The sequence below is a fragment of the Sorex fumeus genome, unplaced genomic scaffold (genome assembly GCF_029834395.1).
Source record: "Sorex fumeus unplaced genomic scaffold, SorFum_2.1 ptg000002l, whole genome shotgun sequence".
NCBI classification, from domain to species: domain Eukaryota; kingdom Metazoa; phylum Chordata; class Mammalia; order Eulipotyphla; family Soricidae; genus Sorex; species Sorex fumeus.
This window is the reverse complement of record NW_026606059.1, coordinates 71,851,275-71,867,864: the sequence shown is the minus strand read 5'-3', so window position 1 is coordinate 71,867,864 and position 16,590 is coordinate 71,851,275. Positions and strand designations below refer to the sequence as shown.

General features: G+C 35.4%; 1 protein-coding gene across 1 annotated transcript in view; it reads left to right on the top strand.

Annotated features, from left to right (window-relative positions):
• The window catches only part of PKHD1L1 (PKHD1 like 1), a 189,257-nt gene that overhangs the window by 43,629 nt on the left and 129,038 nt on the right, over window positions 1-16,590 (top strand). Inside the window, exons 19-25 of the mRNA XM_056110331.1 lie at window positions 1,052-1,165; window positions 3,417-3,566; window positions 4,571-4,695; window positions 9,486-9,649; window positions 11,172-11,344; window positions 14,676-14,823; window positions 15,616-15,770. Of these exons, the coding sequence (XP_055966306.1) occupies window positions 1,052-1,165; window positions 3,417-3,566; window positions 4,571-4,695; window positions 9,486-9,649; window positions 11,172-11,344; window positions 14,676-14,823; window positions 15,616-15,770 (1,029 nt within the window). The remainder of the gene's footprint in view (window positions 1-1,051; window positions 1,166-3,416; window positions 3,567-4,570; window positions 4,696-9,485; window positions 9,650-11,171; window positions 11,345-14,675; window positions 14,824-15,615; window positions 15,771-16,590) is intronic.

The following is a 16,590-nucleotide window of genomic DNA, read 5'->3' as shown; positions in this document are numbered from 1 at the left end:
TACAGTCAACCATAGTGAGTGGGAAAGGGAGAAAGTGTCACAGAGATCTTGGAGGGAAGAAGAAGAAAATTGCAAGATTGGTCCAAATAGGACCAAGTGACACTACAGATAGGGGCAGTGGTTAATAAAGGAATGTTCACTTGTGATTTACTCGATTTTGACAAATGCATGTACACAATGAGCTTCAGTTGATGGTTGATGCTTAAACCTCATATATGACCTCAGCTCCAGTTATAAACAACAATTCTATTTGTCTGTGCTGCAGAAGTATGAAAATTGTAGGTGACATTAGGAATGTTTACAGATTTCTGTATAATCTAGCATTGTTCAAGTACTTTGAAAGTAACCAGACTTACAGTATTTCATCCTTTCTTTTGAATGCATTTGATATACAGTATATAAGGTAAGGTAAAGGTAAAGGCCCTCCCGTTGATCATTGATTTGCTCGAGCGGGCCCAGTAACGTCTCCATTGGAGACTTTGTTGTTACTGTGTTTGGCATATCGAATACTCTCGGTAGCTTGCCGGGCTCTCCGAGAGGGGCGGAGGAATCGAACTTGGGTCGGCCATGTTGGCCGCTTGTAAGGCGAACGCCCTACCGCTGTGCTATCGCTCCAGCCAGTTTTTTAAATAATTTTGAATTAATTGAGGAAGATATTCTTTTAGAACATATTGAGTGCTAATTTTTTAAGGTTATGTCTTTGGAATTACTAAAATAAAAGTCTACCTTAATAATAAATATATAGTCTACTATTAGAAAACTTGGAGAGGTCTAAGCTTAAACCGCTCAAAACTGCAATGATCTCTTGGACCGCAAATGTAGCTCAGCAGTAGAGGATTTGCCTTGCACATGTAAGATCCTGGGTTTGATCCTGCACAGTACAAAAACAAACCATGAAATGATCATGTTAAAATATTTACGATAGCTCAATTATGGTTAATGCAAAAATATGGAAATTATCTTTGAAATGTTCCATTTGAATGATTTTGATCAATAGTTGATTTATGTTCTAACTTTATGAAAAATTACTAAAACTCTTGTGTTAATTTAGTTTCAGGAAGCAATAGAAGAAATGGTTACTGCTAAGTGTCCACCACACATTTCACATTTTGAGGAAGGATTTGCTGTGAAGTACTTCAGAGATTATGAAGCAGATTTTAATCTGGTATAGTATGGAATGTTTAATGAACTGTTTAACGGTCAAATTAGGATGTCTGATAGATTGTCTTTTTTTTTTTCGCAACAACATCAGTTTCCTTATCACTCAAAATCAAATTGCAAAATAATTTTGTTATGTGTTTATTGGCAAGGGAGGTTCTAAAATTTCCCCGAATTGCCTTCCCCCCACGCTAACAAGACCCTGAGTTGCTGCCCACGCATGGCTTCTCTGGCCCCTGAATGACCATGATCCCAGAGGCACACAAAACAACCTCGGAACCCAGCGGCTTCTGGCAGAAATGCTTCTAGACTGTGGATTAAGCTGCGGCCCTGTGCCACCCTGGTTGGGAAAGGGGAGTGTTGCTTCTGCTTTTTCCCCTCGGCGGCGGCATGGTGACCGCCATCTTTCATAACCTATTGGACTGAGGTACGAGCCTACAGTGATGAGACCCACGAGGCCTCAGGGGGTGGGGGTGGAACCTGCCCTTCGCCTACCCTGCTGAGACCCTGAGTTGCCACCCATGAACGGTTTCTCTAGCTCCTGGATGACCATGATCCCAGAGGCACACAAACCAATTTCAGAACCCAGCGGCTTTGGTAGAAATCCCTGTGGACTTAATTACTAAAATATAAGAAACGCAAAATCATATGCTCTTCATTATCAGCAATAGAAAACAATTATATAGTGATGCCTTTTCAGCAGGTCTGATTGTTGGGGGGAAATTTCAAATAATAATGGTGGGTCTTCTGTTGAAAAATTGAATGTAATCAAAATAGAGAGAGAGTAAAGTGGAAATCATCTGCCACACAGGCAGGGGGAGGGGTAGGATGGGGGTACACTGGGGTTCTTGGTGGTGGAAAATGTGCACTGATGAAGGGATGGGTGTTTGATCATTATATGACTGAGATTTAAACCTGAAAGCTTTGTAACTGTTCTCATGGTGATTCAATTAAAAAATTCTCCGAATTATAAAAATGACTAATTTAAGAAAGCAACATGTTTATTACACATGAATTTTATGAAGCAATAGAAAATGAGTAAGATGGGAAAATGTAAGAGTTTCTGTTTGTTTTATTCACCTGAAAGCAGATTTCCTCTTTCTTATTAGCTTTAGTGAACACACATAGTTGTCAGGCGATAGATATATAGTGAAGGGATTCCCTTGTTTTTGAGATTTCCCCTCTGGTCAATTAGTAGAACTTCTGGTCTTTCCTTACTTCTTGGTAAAACACAAAGATTCTTCTTTTATATGCAGTAAAGAAAATTTAAATATACATTGGTCTTCCTAAATCTAATTAAGAAGATTTGAGGAATTCAAATATTCACTACTTCCAACTGTATCCCACAAAAATGAGCAGTAAATAGACTGCTCTTTTTCAATTCAGATCAACATAATGGGAAAAGGTATCAATAAAATATATATTCCATGAAGCTTTATACAAATAAATTTATTAGTGGAGGGAAAGGAGACAATCTTTCTATCTGAAGGGCTGCCTTTTCAATCTAATTTAGTAAACAGACATATATATATAGGCTTGCCTGTCCTGAATGAAGCTTTTACAGTCAGGGGAATGGACAGTTAGTTTTTATTGTATGCATTTCCCACGGACCTTGTAACACACATTCTCTGCTCCACCTTATCTTATCTATTTGCATTTCCCATTTTGACCTGCACACCTCACACCCCTGCTTCCTTCCACCTAATTTGCATATACCCGAAGGCCCCTTGTGTTTATTGACTTTTCAGTAACTCTTCATCTTTAAAGACATTTCTCCTTGCCTCTGATTAATCTTTCTTGATGCTTTCATGTGAATTCAATGCCACCCTCCATCCTTGATATTATAGCCCTTGGTTCCTTTCTCCCAAATTTGAAGTCCCTATGTACAGGGATCATGTCTTTCATGCCCTGAAATTTGAAAATGGAACAATGCCACAAATGGACCAAGGAAAATGAGCAGTGAGAAAATGCATGTGGAAGAATGGATAAATATTCTTAAGGATTTCATAATGTAAAGTCAAATATAAATATAATTCATAAAGAAAATAAAATACAAAGGCAGGAATTCTGCATTAGGAATCAGTGAGTGCTAGAAGTGAGTAATTTAGAATTTCAAAGACTAGAGAGAACATTTCAGTCGGAAGTAGTTGGGAAGCAGTAAAATCCGAGTTGGAGCTGAAAAGGCCAGAGTGGTGATATTGGGGAATCAAGCAGGACAATAAATCATGTTTTCCTCTGAAATACTGTTGTCTCTATAGGAACATATTAATAGAGGGCAGAAGACAGCTGAGACTGATGCTTACTGTGGTCGTTATGCCCTGAAAAACCCAGCTGTTCTTTTTGACTCGGCAGATGTTAAACCAAACAGCCTTCCATATGGAGACATTTTATTATTTTCTTATAATCAGGTAAGCGCCACAAAATTATATGCTAATTAAATCCATAAAATTCCCTGGTAATAAAATTTCACGAAAGTTTAAGTTAAGGCAAAATGCTTGTCATGAGAAATTATGTCACACCAGACAGATCCTGTGTTTGCATCTGCAGTGATTGTGATCTCCTGTTCTAGTTATGATTCTCAGAGAGAATGAGAGAGAAAGAGAGAGAGCAAGAGAAAGAGAGAAGAGAGGAAGAAAGATTAGAACTATAAAAAATGCAATACAATGTTTATGTATTCTGCTTTATCTCATGATTTTAGAAAAACACTCTTCTACACAAATTTAAACACCCAAATAATGAGAAATATGTTATCTCCTCAATAGCCCTTTATTAAACAAGATAAAACAGAAATGGATTATGGACAACCGTCATAGAAAATCTTGGGTATCTAATCAAAGAAAAGTGAAGGAAAATCATGAGCTGTGAAAATAGAACAGGTTATTATTTATGACTAGCAATTATAGATTTATACTGTATTAAAATTCTCACGTGTTCTACAGTACTTTTTTTAAAGTGCATTTGCCATTATAATGATTATTTGTTTATATTTTATAGTGATATTACCTTAATCACTAACTCACCACATTCACATTCAAATAATCTACCAGAAGATTTATTTTTTTCATGTTTCTACCATAAAATTTTTAATTTATTCACGAGTTCGTTATAGCTGGGCTTGTTGTTTATATACCTCATGACAATAGTGAATTACTTTTGCTTTTTGAGGAAACTACAGCAAGAAAATAATAAGTACTTAATCATTAATTATAAGATCATTTCAACTCTATATCTTCTATAAAAATCTGCTCCAGTACTTTTGTACCTAATTAGCTCATATTAATCATTGCTTCCTATGGGCCCTGATGCATGAAAAATACTCTGCAGATATATATTGAATTCAATGAAATCAACTTCAACTGCTGTGAAACAATTTAATAGTAAGACCCTGATTTTAAAAGTATTTCCTATGTAGTTATGTTTAGCATACAAAGGATTCCTGGAAAATTATATTGGCCTAAAATTCCGGTACCAAGACAAAAAGAAGATTACTAGAAGTATTGATGAACAATTTGCATATAACTTTGCTTATGGAAACAAGTAAGTTACACTATGGATTTGAAAACTTAAATTTTAGAATAGTATATAAATGCTGAAAATAAAGCAAACTCAGGTTTTTGTTTCTTTAATTACTTGGTTTTAAGAAATTATGTGTACCATGTCTCTAATTATACTTTCCTTGCCCTCCTTTCTAGTAGAAATAGTTGTGTAAGAAATATTGTAAGATAGTATAACTGGTAAGGCATTTGCCTCACCCATGCCAGACCAGAGTTCAATCCTGAGCACCACATAAGATCCCCCAAGCCCTGTTAGGAGTGATCACTAGCTCAGAGCCCTGAACAGTGCTAGATGAGACCAAAAAAAATAAAGAAAGAGAAAAAGAGAAATGATTATATAGGTATTATAAATAGAATTTACTCTAGTATCATCATTACTCATGATAAAATAAACAATGGTAAACTTTAGAAGGCATATTAGTTATTAAATTTAATAGTGTTTCTAGAAATGTAGAAAGAAACAGCATCATCACAATGTTGACATAAAACCGATGAGTGAAGAAAGGTTCTTGCTCTATATGAGTGGAGAAAATAAAGTATTTCAGTGAGTGTGCCAAAGTTACAGGAGAAAAGGTTTTAAATATTTGTTCACCAAAAATTAGATGCATAGAAATGAAAATTAGGAAATATTAAGCCAGAGAAAGATATTTAATATAAAGATATTTAATAGTTATCATATCATCAGGCATGAACTAGTTTTTCATTATTGTGATTTTGTTTCAATTATTATTAAATCTCTGACCTTAATATTATTTATGGCTGCATGTTTCTGTATACAATAAAATGAGAACTTACAATAGAAGTGATAATGCAGAGACAGACCTTTGCAATTTAATATGCCTTTGCAATTAAATATTTTCATAAGTTTAAAGTCTTATATATAGTTTATGCAAAGTCAAATTTCACTTTTTGAAAGCATTGCTAAGTGAGATTATCTAGTTTCTACAGTCATAATTACCACTTCCATAAAGATATCAAATATTTCTTTTCAATAATCTCAGGTTTTTTCTTTCATATAAAATTAGTGACATAAGAGTAACTGTGGTTTTATTTCTGTATGTTCAAACATTTTTGATAAGTTTTTTTTTTCCATCAGTGCTACACTAAATTCTCTTCTGTTTTGTTTGGGCATATACATTTTGCATCATACTTCAGTACACATCATGGAGGCTGCCATCATTCAGGAATATGTGGCGAGCCCTGTTCTACTCTCATCAGGGAGACAGGATGATGATAAATCAGAATTGTCATCTGGAGAGCAAGCGTGAGGCGGAATCAGTGACTCTCTTTACAACTCATACAGAAGGGAAGAGAATTCGCAGTTGAAATAGAACTAACTGGTAACCATAGATTAAAGAAAACAAAGACCAAGAAGTAAAGCCAGGCATGATAGGAGTTGAATGACTAGATGAGAAGGAAGGGTAGATGGAAGAATCAGTTTTATTAGTCATATTAAAATAAAGATTCTTGGTAAAAAATTGTTGCATCCCCATCCCTTATGCTCTCCCATTTCTAACTTCCCTACTGTTGCTATTTTCAAATTTCAACTTCTATTCTACAACTTTAGGGGTGTGTATACGCCAAAGTTTATAGAAATAGCAGTGGAAGGGGAGCCTTATGATGAGTTTATATAGGTTCCCCACGGGTTGGGGGACCAGGGTGAGCGGTGAAAATTCATGTAGGTCTGGAGGTAGGTCCCCCAGTAATTTGGCTTCCATAGGGGCCACCTGGAACCCAGGAAGAACCTGATGTACTCAATGGGGTAGTGAGATGAGCTGTGACAGGTGACAGAACCAGATCAGTAGGGGTACACTCATCAGAGGTAGCGGTTAGGCAAAAAAAAATATATTAAGGGCATCCAAAAGGCAGTTAGATGTCTTATCCAAGAAATATGATTTTGACAGCTTCCATAGGAAGTAAAGAAAGATAGACTGTTGTACAAAAACACACTCAAGTTCATCAGATACTGAAGTTCAGTATAACTTAAAGTGCACTTCAAAGGAGAAAGAGCTGAATGAGGTATGTGATGGGTACAGAGTCTGCACAGAACTTTTTAAAGTTTCAGGACATTCCCCTTGGGTTAAGCGAAATGAGTCAGAAAGAGAGGGATAGACATAGAAAGATTGCATTCATCTGGGGAACATAAAGTAGCAAAATAGGAGACTAACACCCAAGAATGGCTGAGATTAGTACCAGGAATTTTGCTCCATGGCTTGGAGGCCAGCCACACATGCTAGGGGAAAAGGGAGCTCAGATAGAGAAGGGAGCACCAAATAAAGGGTGTTGGGAGGATTCTCCCAGGATGGGAGAAGCATGCTGAAAGTAGACTATAGACCAAACATGATTGCCACTCAATGCCTCTTTTGCAAACCACAACACCCAAAAGTAGAGAGAGAACAAAAGGGAATGCCCTGCCACAGAGGCAGGGGGGGTTGGAGGATGGGAGTTTGGAGGGATACTGAGATCCGTGGTGGTGGGAAATGGGCACTGGTGGAGGTATGGGTATTTAATCATTGTATAATTGAAACCCAAGCACAAAAATTTGTAAGTCTACAACTGTACCTCATGGTGTCTCACTAATAATTTTTTTTTTAAAAAAGAAAATATCAGAGAGGGACTGAAATTGGCTTCATTACCTCTAACAAGGATTTCCGTTAGTCGGCAGTTCGGATTTAGGCTCCAATGACATTGGATGGGACAACCTGCCACTCCTATGTGTGCTGTTTTGTATTTTTTAATTTTTAATCAATTTGGGGTTTCTACAGAAAATAAAAAAGACAGAGAATACAGAGAGCTGTTGAAGAAACTTCCCTCCTTCTCCACGCACAGATACTTATATTTGAGGCTATTGTATAAATTAATCCAGTAGGTAAGGTGGGGCATATTAAGTGATTTTATTTTTGACAACTACATAGGGAAAAATAATTCCATGGATAGAGTCTGTTCTGTCTGCATTAGTGGGCAAGATTCCTGGAAAGTTCATGCACAGAATGAGTATATAACAGGGCCTCAGGTCATATTTGCATCATATCACAGTTCAGATTATGTGGGGTCAATATCAAATAATTTCTTCTTGCAGGGACATTTGAAGCATATTTTAATAGAAAGATTTATTGAAAAGTAGAAAGAAAAGGGAAGGAATCCCCAACAGAAAAGCCACTTAGTACAGAACTTAACTCTAAAGACATATTTGCTATAACTATTGTCTGCTTGCCAAGTTAATAGTTTAATCACAAAATTTTAATTTTGTTGACAGCAATTAGTGTGCATTTCACTCCTCTCCAATAGGTTTTAGAACATGTTCCCATGTTAGTCAAACCAACCTTTCTTACATCACAAAATAGATTTTTAAAACATACAATATGTCTTGTCATTTGAAGTTGTGCAACATTGGGAGAACTGATAGGCTTCCTATACTCTGAATGCTAAACAATACCTCTAAATAAAAGTCATCACAATCTAAAAATGAGTAAGGTTCTCCTTTGGTTGAGTCTAGTCAAAGTAAACGCTCTTGCAAGGGCAAGTATTTCTGGATCTGCTTTTATGTAGATCAAGTCAATCCACCTAGGTTAACATTTTTAACATTTTCAGTAGTGTTAGTGTCAAGATGCCATCCCCCCAAGAATTATTATATTCTTCCTAAAATATTGAGTTTTGTAATTCTAACTCTGTTTCAAAATCCAAAAGTAAAACCTCTTTTTCCTTTAGGAGGGAATTAGCCAACCACGAAAGCATGGTGTGCTATTCACTGAAGTCTGATATTATTTGCTATTTCCTTTTCTCTTATGAAATATTCTGTCTCAATATTTTCTATTTTCTAAGTTTGATTTCTATTTAAAATTCACAATCATATCTTTGCTAGTGGGGTTTTACTTAGAGTTCTAAGCAGTGATTTATATTTAAAGAGTACTCCAACCTACTCTAAATATTCATGTAATTTCTTTTTAAATGTCATGTCATGTAAGCTCTGCTCCAGTAGTGGTGGACTTTCAGTGGTGGCTAAAAGTTCTCATGATCATTCTTAGGAAAGACCTCCTGTATTTTTAAACTCATCAGTTAACATTTATTTTCTAGTAAATAAGTGCAGTGGAAACTGATGCAAAGAGTATCATCAAACTCTATTTTGCTATTTGGATGTCAGCATCTGTCTCTTAACTGCAGATTTTATAGTTGCATTGATTCATTATAATTCATGGGATTACAAAGAATTTAATAGTTAATGAAGTACTTAAATGTAAGTAATAAGTTAAGGTATTGATCAACAATTTGTTTCTCTAGGTAAATTAGTACCTACCTTTGATAGATCACTATAATTAATGGACACTGAAACTCGAGTTAACACTTTTGGAAATAATTATATGTTCCTGTTTTCATCTTAGTGCTGAACTAAATTTGTTGTTCTACCCCGCTCATTAAAAAACATAGATACCTTATTCTAGGGTCTTGTTTCTGTATATGTTATACGCCAAGTTTATTTAGTTTATTTACCTTAGTTTATTTACCTATTGCTGCAGAGTCTTACTTCATATACTTAGTGATACTTTGAGGCTACAGTTACAAAGAAAAATTGTATTCAATATTAAATTTTTAATGACTAATGTAAGTTTTTGCCTGTCATCTTGGTTATAGTGGCTTTCCTGTACTAATTCAGTATGCCTTCTGGTCTTCTAGTAGAAAAAATCATTCTTTAAGATTTTAATGATTTTATAGTGCCTTTGTTTATATGAAAAATGACAAATTACTCATATACCTAATTACCCAACCACATTTCAGCTGGACCTACACTTGCATAGACCTTATGGATCTCATACAAACCAAATACTCTGGGACAAATTTTTATCTTCAGAGGATTAATTTACAGAAAGCATCTGAATCACAGTCCTTCTATGTGGATATAGTATACATAGGTCAAATATCTACGATCTCAACTTGGGACGGTATGTTGTGTCATTTTATATTTATTAAAACCTAAGTCTATTGTGTATTAATATATTACCATGAATATAATTAATGTTCTGGAGTTTAGATACATTAATCTATAAATATTAATGAGTCAAGTTTTCATCATAATAAATCATATTTTAATGAATAGGGCCTTGTGAATTTTCTCAAGATATGTGCACCCTTAATGTAAACTTTCTCATTAGAGCAAGAATTGCATTATAGTCCAAATTCCATTTGTAGATAAACTGTGGGAACCATTTTTCTTTTGACTTGTTTAATTTTTGAGAAATAAATGACCAAGATAGAGATCTATTCTTATTCCTTAAAAGGCAAGTATTAATATTTGTCAAGGAGGATTGGGCTGAAAGTTCTCATGAACTTATCAAGAAAATAATTATACACATGAAAACCATTTTCAATAGTTTTCACATTGTTTTTCTGGTCATGATAATAGACTCACATATGAATTGTGATAACAAGTTATCAAAATCAGTATAAAATGTGGTCTTTAGAAAGATCAGCTTAGGTCTGGAGAAATTCTTCAATAGACTGAGCATATGTGTTATTTGCAGGAGGTCCAGATTTCATTCCCAGAATCACTTAGTTCCCCGAGCACATCTGGGATTGAGCCCAAAGATAAGAGTAGTCCCAGAGTACCACTTGGGTATCACTCAAAAAACAAAGAAAAATTAAAATAAGTCTGGCCCCAGTCACCATAAAAAGTGAGTGGTCCAAGGGCCAGGACTATTGCGCCATAGTTGGAAGCCTGCCTCATGAGCGGGCAGGGCGGAGAGAAGACAGCTGGAATAGAGGAGGGATCACTAAGTCAATGATGCTTAGAGGGATCGTTCAGGATGGGAGATATGTCCTGAAAGTAGATAAAGGACCAAATGTGATAGCCTCTCAGTATCTGTATTGCAAACCATAATGTCCCAAAGTATTGAGACAGTATGGGGGAAATTATCTGCCATAGAGGCAGGGGGAGGGTTGGATGGGCGGGGGATTCTCAGGACATTGGTGGTGGAGAATGTGTACTGGTGGAGGGATGGGTGTTCGATCATTGTATGATTGAAACTCAAACATGAAATCTTTGTAACTATATCTAACGGCGATTCAATAAAAAAATAATAAAATTAAAAACCATCATTATAAAATGTTTAAAAAAGGGGGCGAGTGCTCTAGTTTGTCAGAGGTGTTTTTGTATTCATTATGAACAGACTTATCTGATAGCAGGTGAGACTCTCTAGACTGTTTTGCTCTGGGATAAATGACATAGCATGTTAAAACAATATATGTGGCAGGCACTGTGGCAGGCATATGAATAAAGGAAGTTTATATACACCCTCTGAGCCTGCCCTCATGGTACACACATCTTCATTTCAGATCCTAAAACATAGCAAAGCTATTTTTGTCCCTTAGAAAACTGCATGTAGCCCAGAGCTTTCTAACTTTCATGTTGTTTTATCCAGTGAGTCTTTTTTTATACAATTTTATCTCATTTTCTTTATCATTTAGAAATGCCAAAGAGAAGACTTTCAGCATTAGCAGATAAAGGAATATTTTTAAAGCATTTCCAGGTGACTCAGACCAAAATTAATGGGCCAACAATGGCTAACCAGTATTCTATCACCATGAATTCGTATAATTGTAGTTATAATATCCCCATGATGGCTGTGGCCTTTGCACAGGTGAGTCTTAAATTTTCTAAAGTTACTATGTTCAATATAGGGATCTTTAAAATTTGTTCTGCTAAATTGTTTTTAATTTTTTGCAAGATTTTGACACCAGGGGCCTGAGATGAGGCTCAGTGGTAGAGCATCTGCCTTGTGTTTTTGAGGCTCTGAGCTCAATTCCTGACACCAAACACACACACACACACACACACACACACACACACAAATAAGCATAAGTAAGTATCTAATTAGCTGTCACATAGATTTAGCATAGTTTAGAGGAAAGACAGCTACTCTAAAGATAAGTGAATGCTTAGAATCTTGAATATGAATATCCAATGTAAGCTCTAACAAAATGGTTTTAAGAATTGTGTCTTTGGGGGAAAAATAGAAGAAGATGGTCTAATTAATGTTTTCTCTTTATTTCAAAGTTAAAATTAACGGATTTCCCAATAAAAGACAATGGCCAAAGGCAACAGAATTGATAACTTATCTATGGAATTGAGTTAATCGAGTTGGCATAGGGGGTAGATGGGATAGTACTCTGGGATAATAGCTGAAGGAAGCAGAAACTCTGTGATAGAATGTTGTATGCATGATACCCTTTCATTAACAGTTTTAGAAACAATAGTCAAATTTTTAAAAAAATTCTGAACAAACACAAGAAACAGAAAATTTGGGATTCTGCATTATTTAAAAAAATAGTTAATGGGGGAGCTGGAGAGATAGTACAGCAGATAGGACACTTGCAAATCCAGATTTGATCTCTGGCACCCCATATAGTGCCCCCGGTCCTGCCTAGAGTGATGCTTTAGCTCAGAGCCAAAACTTAGACAACTGGGTGTGGCCCAAACACATATACTCACGTGTGCACATACACGTTTCTGTCATAAATAGCATTTAATTTTTACTTGTATCAAAATAGATACAGGAAGGAAATATTGTTTTCCATAATTCCAAAAAGATCTAAACAATAACTTGTACCTCCAGGCTATTTATAATAAGGTTAATTAAATATAACAAATGAATGTTTTACTTTTAATTTCCTACTAAACAATAAAACTGAAATATTTCGTTTCCTACTTAATTTTCTCAGTCAATAGAAGCAAGCCTACTAAGAGCTAAAATAAAGGTTAAATAACTAAATATTGTATCACAAATAACCTTTTGCTAACTAAGCAATTTTATTATTAAAATGTGTGCTATTCATGCCAAACGTGTAACAATTATGCCAAAAGACATCCAGCTAGCATGCCGCATACGTGGAGAACGAGCTTAAGAATCCACTCTGATGGGAAACATTTCATTATAAAAAAAAATTTTTTTTTCTTCTTCCTGTTATTGGTAGTTCTGGACGTTAGATTTTTTTTCCCCCATGGGGTCAAAGTTACCTAAATATATGATTGCAAGTGGAAAAATAGGGAACAAATCAGGTATTGGCATTTTTCCATTTTCATTTGTGTGTGAATTTTTAATATAAATGTGGGTACATAAAGCATTAATGAAAGTTAAAATGTTTCAGTGAACAAGTTTCAACAGTTCAACTTTATAACAATTATAAATAAAACTGTTAGATTTTTCTGGACAATGCCAGCATTTGGATTTTTTTAAAACAAGTAAATTTCTTATTGATGGCAACTAAATGGTGTTTGTAGCATTTTATTCATACAGTAGATTCAATCCATTCAATATACTTTTCTAACTCAGTTGTCCTACATGCAAGTACATGTTTTTAATGTTGTCTGTCTTCTGTGCTGTTCCTGTAAGTTTGCTATTAAAATACATTAAACTGTAAAAAAAATTCATAAAAATTTTTCTTACCTTATCCAGACCCAATATTTTCCTATAAGTGTGCCCTATGGTGGCTTCAAAGCCCCACCACTGAACCATCAGTAGCACTAGGATAAGCCTCTAGATCTGCTGGGCACTTTTTAGAAGGTCCATAAAAAATAAAGAGGGTAGTATCTTATAAATGAATTTCGAGATTTTACTCTTGGATCTATAATAGAATGTAAGAATTTACTTTGAACTTTGTTCTATCAAAGTATATGTTTCCATAATCTCACTTGTCTAGATCTTCATTGCTCTTATTCTTAAAGTCTCTTTTGATGACTTACATCAGTAGTTTGAATTTCTCAGATAACATACATATGTTCAATAAATGTATTTATATTTTTTCTCTAAAGCAATTGAGAGTCATTTTGTGTTATTTCACTTTCCACATACTTGCTATTTGTGTTTATAAATGAGATTGGGTTTTGGGTTGGTCTCATATCTGGGAACATTAGTGAACCACACAAATTTTTGCAAAGAAAATGCATTCATATAATAACTATCCTATCCAGATCAAAATAAGAAAATAATTAGGCCTCCCAATTCCTTCTTTGTTCTTTCTCTTGCCATTGAGTGGCTTATCCTTTCCCCTAGATAATCGCTACTTGATTTATACTGCCACTAATTCATTTTTCCTGGTTTTAAACTTGCCAGTAGCTGATACAGTATGTTTATTTTGCAACTAGCTTCGTGTATTTGATACTGTAAGATTCATGTTGTTACATGTAGCTGTAGTTTATCTTGTTCCATTGCTGTACGACTCTATGAATATACTATGATTCATGCATTCTACTATGAGCTTTTGCTTTATCATCAGTTAGGGACTATTATGAATAAAGCTGCTATGAACATTCTGAATATGTCTTATGGCTCTTAAGTTTATTCACTTCTATGGATGATAGTTTGTAGTCTTAAATTTCACAAGACTAATAGATAGCTGTGAGTGATCAGAAACTAAAGACTACATATTTTTTACTATTAGATTTAAAATTCATTATTATTTTTAGCATGCATTGCTTCTGTCAATTGATTCACATTCAACATCATCTATTTCCTCAGTCAGTTGCTATACTCACTATGTACCTCCTTATATTATCAGTTAGGTATTCAAGTTTTTCTATATATTTCTCAAAAATAGTTTTAAAGTTTTCATAGCCGAGAACACGTCTTATTTCTTTGCCTACTACAGTGATTAGCGCTGTGTCTTGAACCTAATTCCTGCTCACTAAATATTTGTTCCTTCAGCGTTGAAGGGTACAGCCTGAATAAATGGGTGATTACTATCCTTGCAACTGATGGCTGCTCAGATGACTAAGTTGACTTTAGTCTCATTATTGCAGCTAGATAGGTATGACTGTGTTGATTTATGTGACTCTTGCCTTAATGTTCTGAAAAATCCTAAATACCAGGGGCTCATTTATGTCATGTCACAGAAATGTACTATGGTAAAACAGGAATCATGTTGGCCATTGCGACGTTTGACCACTTTGTCAATATTTATTCTGGAAATTAGGCGATCACAAAGGAGACCGAGAATGAGTCTGTTTACAGAGGAAGTAATTGGCCTGGGGAGGCAAAGATTCGTGTTCAGAGAGTTCAAGCAGCATCTCCCCCACTAAGTGGCAGCTTTGACATTCAAGTTTACGGACATGTTCTCAAAGGTATATGAAAAATGCTCAGAATTTCACAGTGTTGGTCTGCACTCTAGACATGCAAATAGATATTTTGGCATGTATTGTTTTTTATTGAATCACAGTGAGATACACAGTTATAAAGTTGTTTATGATTGGGTTTTAGTCATATAATGTTCCTAACATCCATGCCTTCAGCAGTGTATATTTCCCACCACCAATGTCTCCAATTTCCCTGATATAAATATAATATCTTTGAGATATTATTTTTATATCAATTTACATACATGAGATTTATATCAGTGATATAAAGCTAAGTTATCCAGTACAAATGATGTTCTCTTCACTGCTGCACCAGACATAAGAGATTGCATTCTCCAAAGCTTAAAAAAATTCTTATCTATGGGTGATAGTTTACAAAATTTATATAAAAATAAATTTAGAGCCTGGAGCAATAATGCAGTGGGTATGGCACTTGCCTTGGACATGGTCAACCCAGATTCGATCCCTGGCACTGCATATGTCCCCTGAGCCTTGCCAGGAGTGTGATCAGTGAGTGCAGAGCCTGGAGTAAAATCTGACCGGTTACCCCAAAACAAACAAAGAAGAAAAAGTGTTTGAGCTTCTAGCTGTAATCTGAGTTGTTCATGTCTTTATTGCTAAGAAATATATCAATCTTAGCATGAGTACGATACAATTTTTTAACTATACTGAAGGAGGTTTACAAATGGGAGTCTAGAGTATGTGTTTCACCTATTTTAAGGATGATATTGGTTTGTGAATTACTGACGTCTTCTGTTTGCCATCCCTGTGTGAGCGCAGGCCTCCCTGCTGATGTTTCAGCTGCAGATTTGCAGTTTGCTCTCCAGAGCCTGAAAGAAGTGGGACAAGTCTCAGTTACCCGAGAGGGAACCTGCGCTGCCTACTCCTGGAACATCAAGTGGAGAAGCACATGTGGGAGGCAGAATATTCTACAGGTTCTCTCACTGGGCTTGGTTTCTGTTGGTTTCTGTATGTGGCTTGTTCCTTTCACCCTGCCTCATTCCATCAAGAACTTAAAAGAATTGTATATTTTAAAATGCAAACTTGTAGACTAAGCATTAAGAACAGGGAATTGGGAAGATTATTTGCAAATAAGTTGACCAGATGTCTCATCATGAAGAATGGATATTGCCACTTTATTATATATATTTTATATTTTTATATTTATTTTATATAAATATATCTTATTTTTATTTTATATTATCTGTAGAAAAAGCCTAGGCATGTGTGTTTTAGGAAATGCATGTTAGGGTCAGGAGGAGGATAGGTAAGGCCAGTCAAAGTTAAGTCTAGACATACATAAAGAGAAATAAGGGGGCAAGTATAATGATCAGCTTTACTGGTCTATAATTCTACCTCTGTACTGTGAGAGCTGTGTTTTGAGCCCGTGGGCATATTTATGACTTTGAAGATGGCCTTTTCAAGTTCATAAGGGAGTCACACTTTACATTCTAACTTAGTATAGAGGGAATGTGATCAGGAGTAGAAGAGAGCAATCAAACCCAAAGAATGTGAAGGAGAGGATTCTAGAAGACAGTGAGGGTCCAGAGAGTACTAAGAATCTGAATATTCTAGTGACTATGAGTATGAGGAAACTCTTTGTCATGCCATTTTGGGTAGGAATCCAATTTAGTGTAACCGATTTTCAAGATAATTAATATATAAATAAAGAGACCTTATGATACACCAACCTCAGCTATACAGCTCTATTTGACTAAAGGCCAGCAAGGTCATCACGACAGCAACATGTGGGTA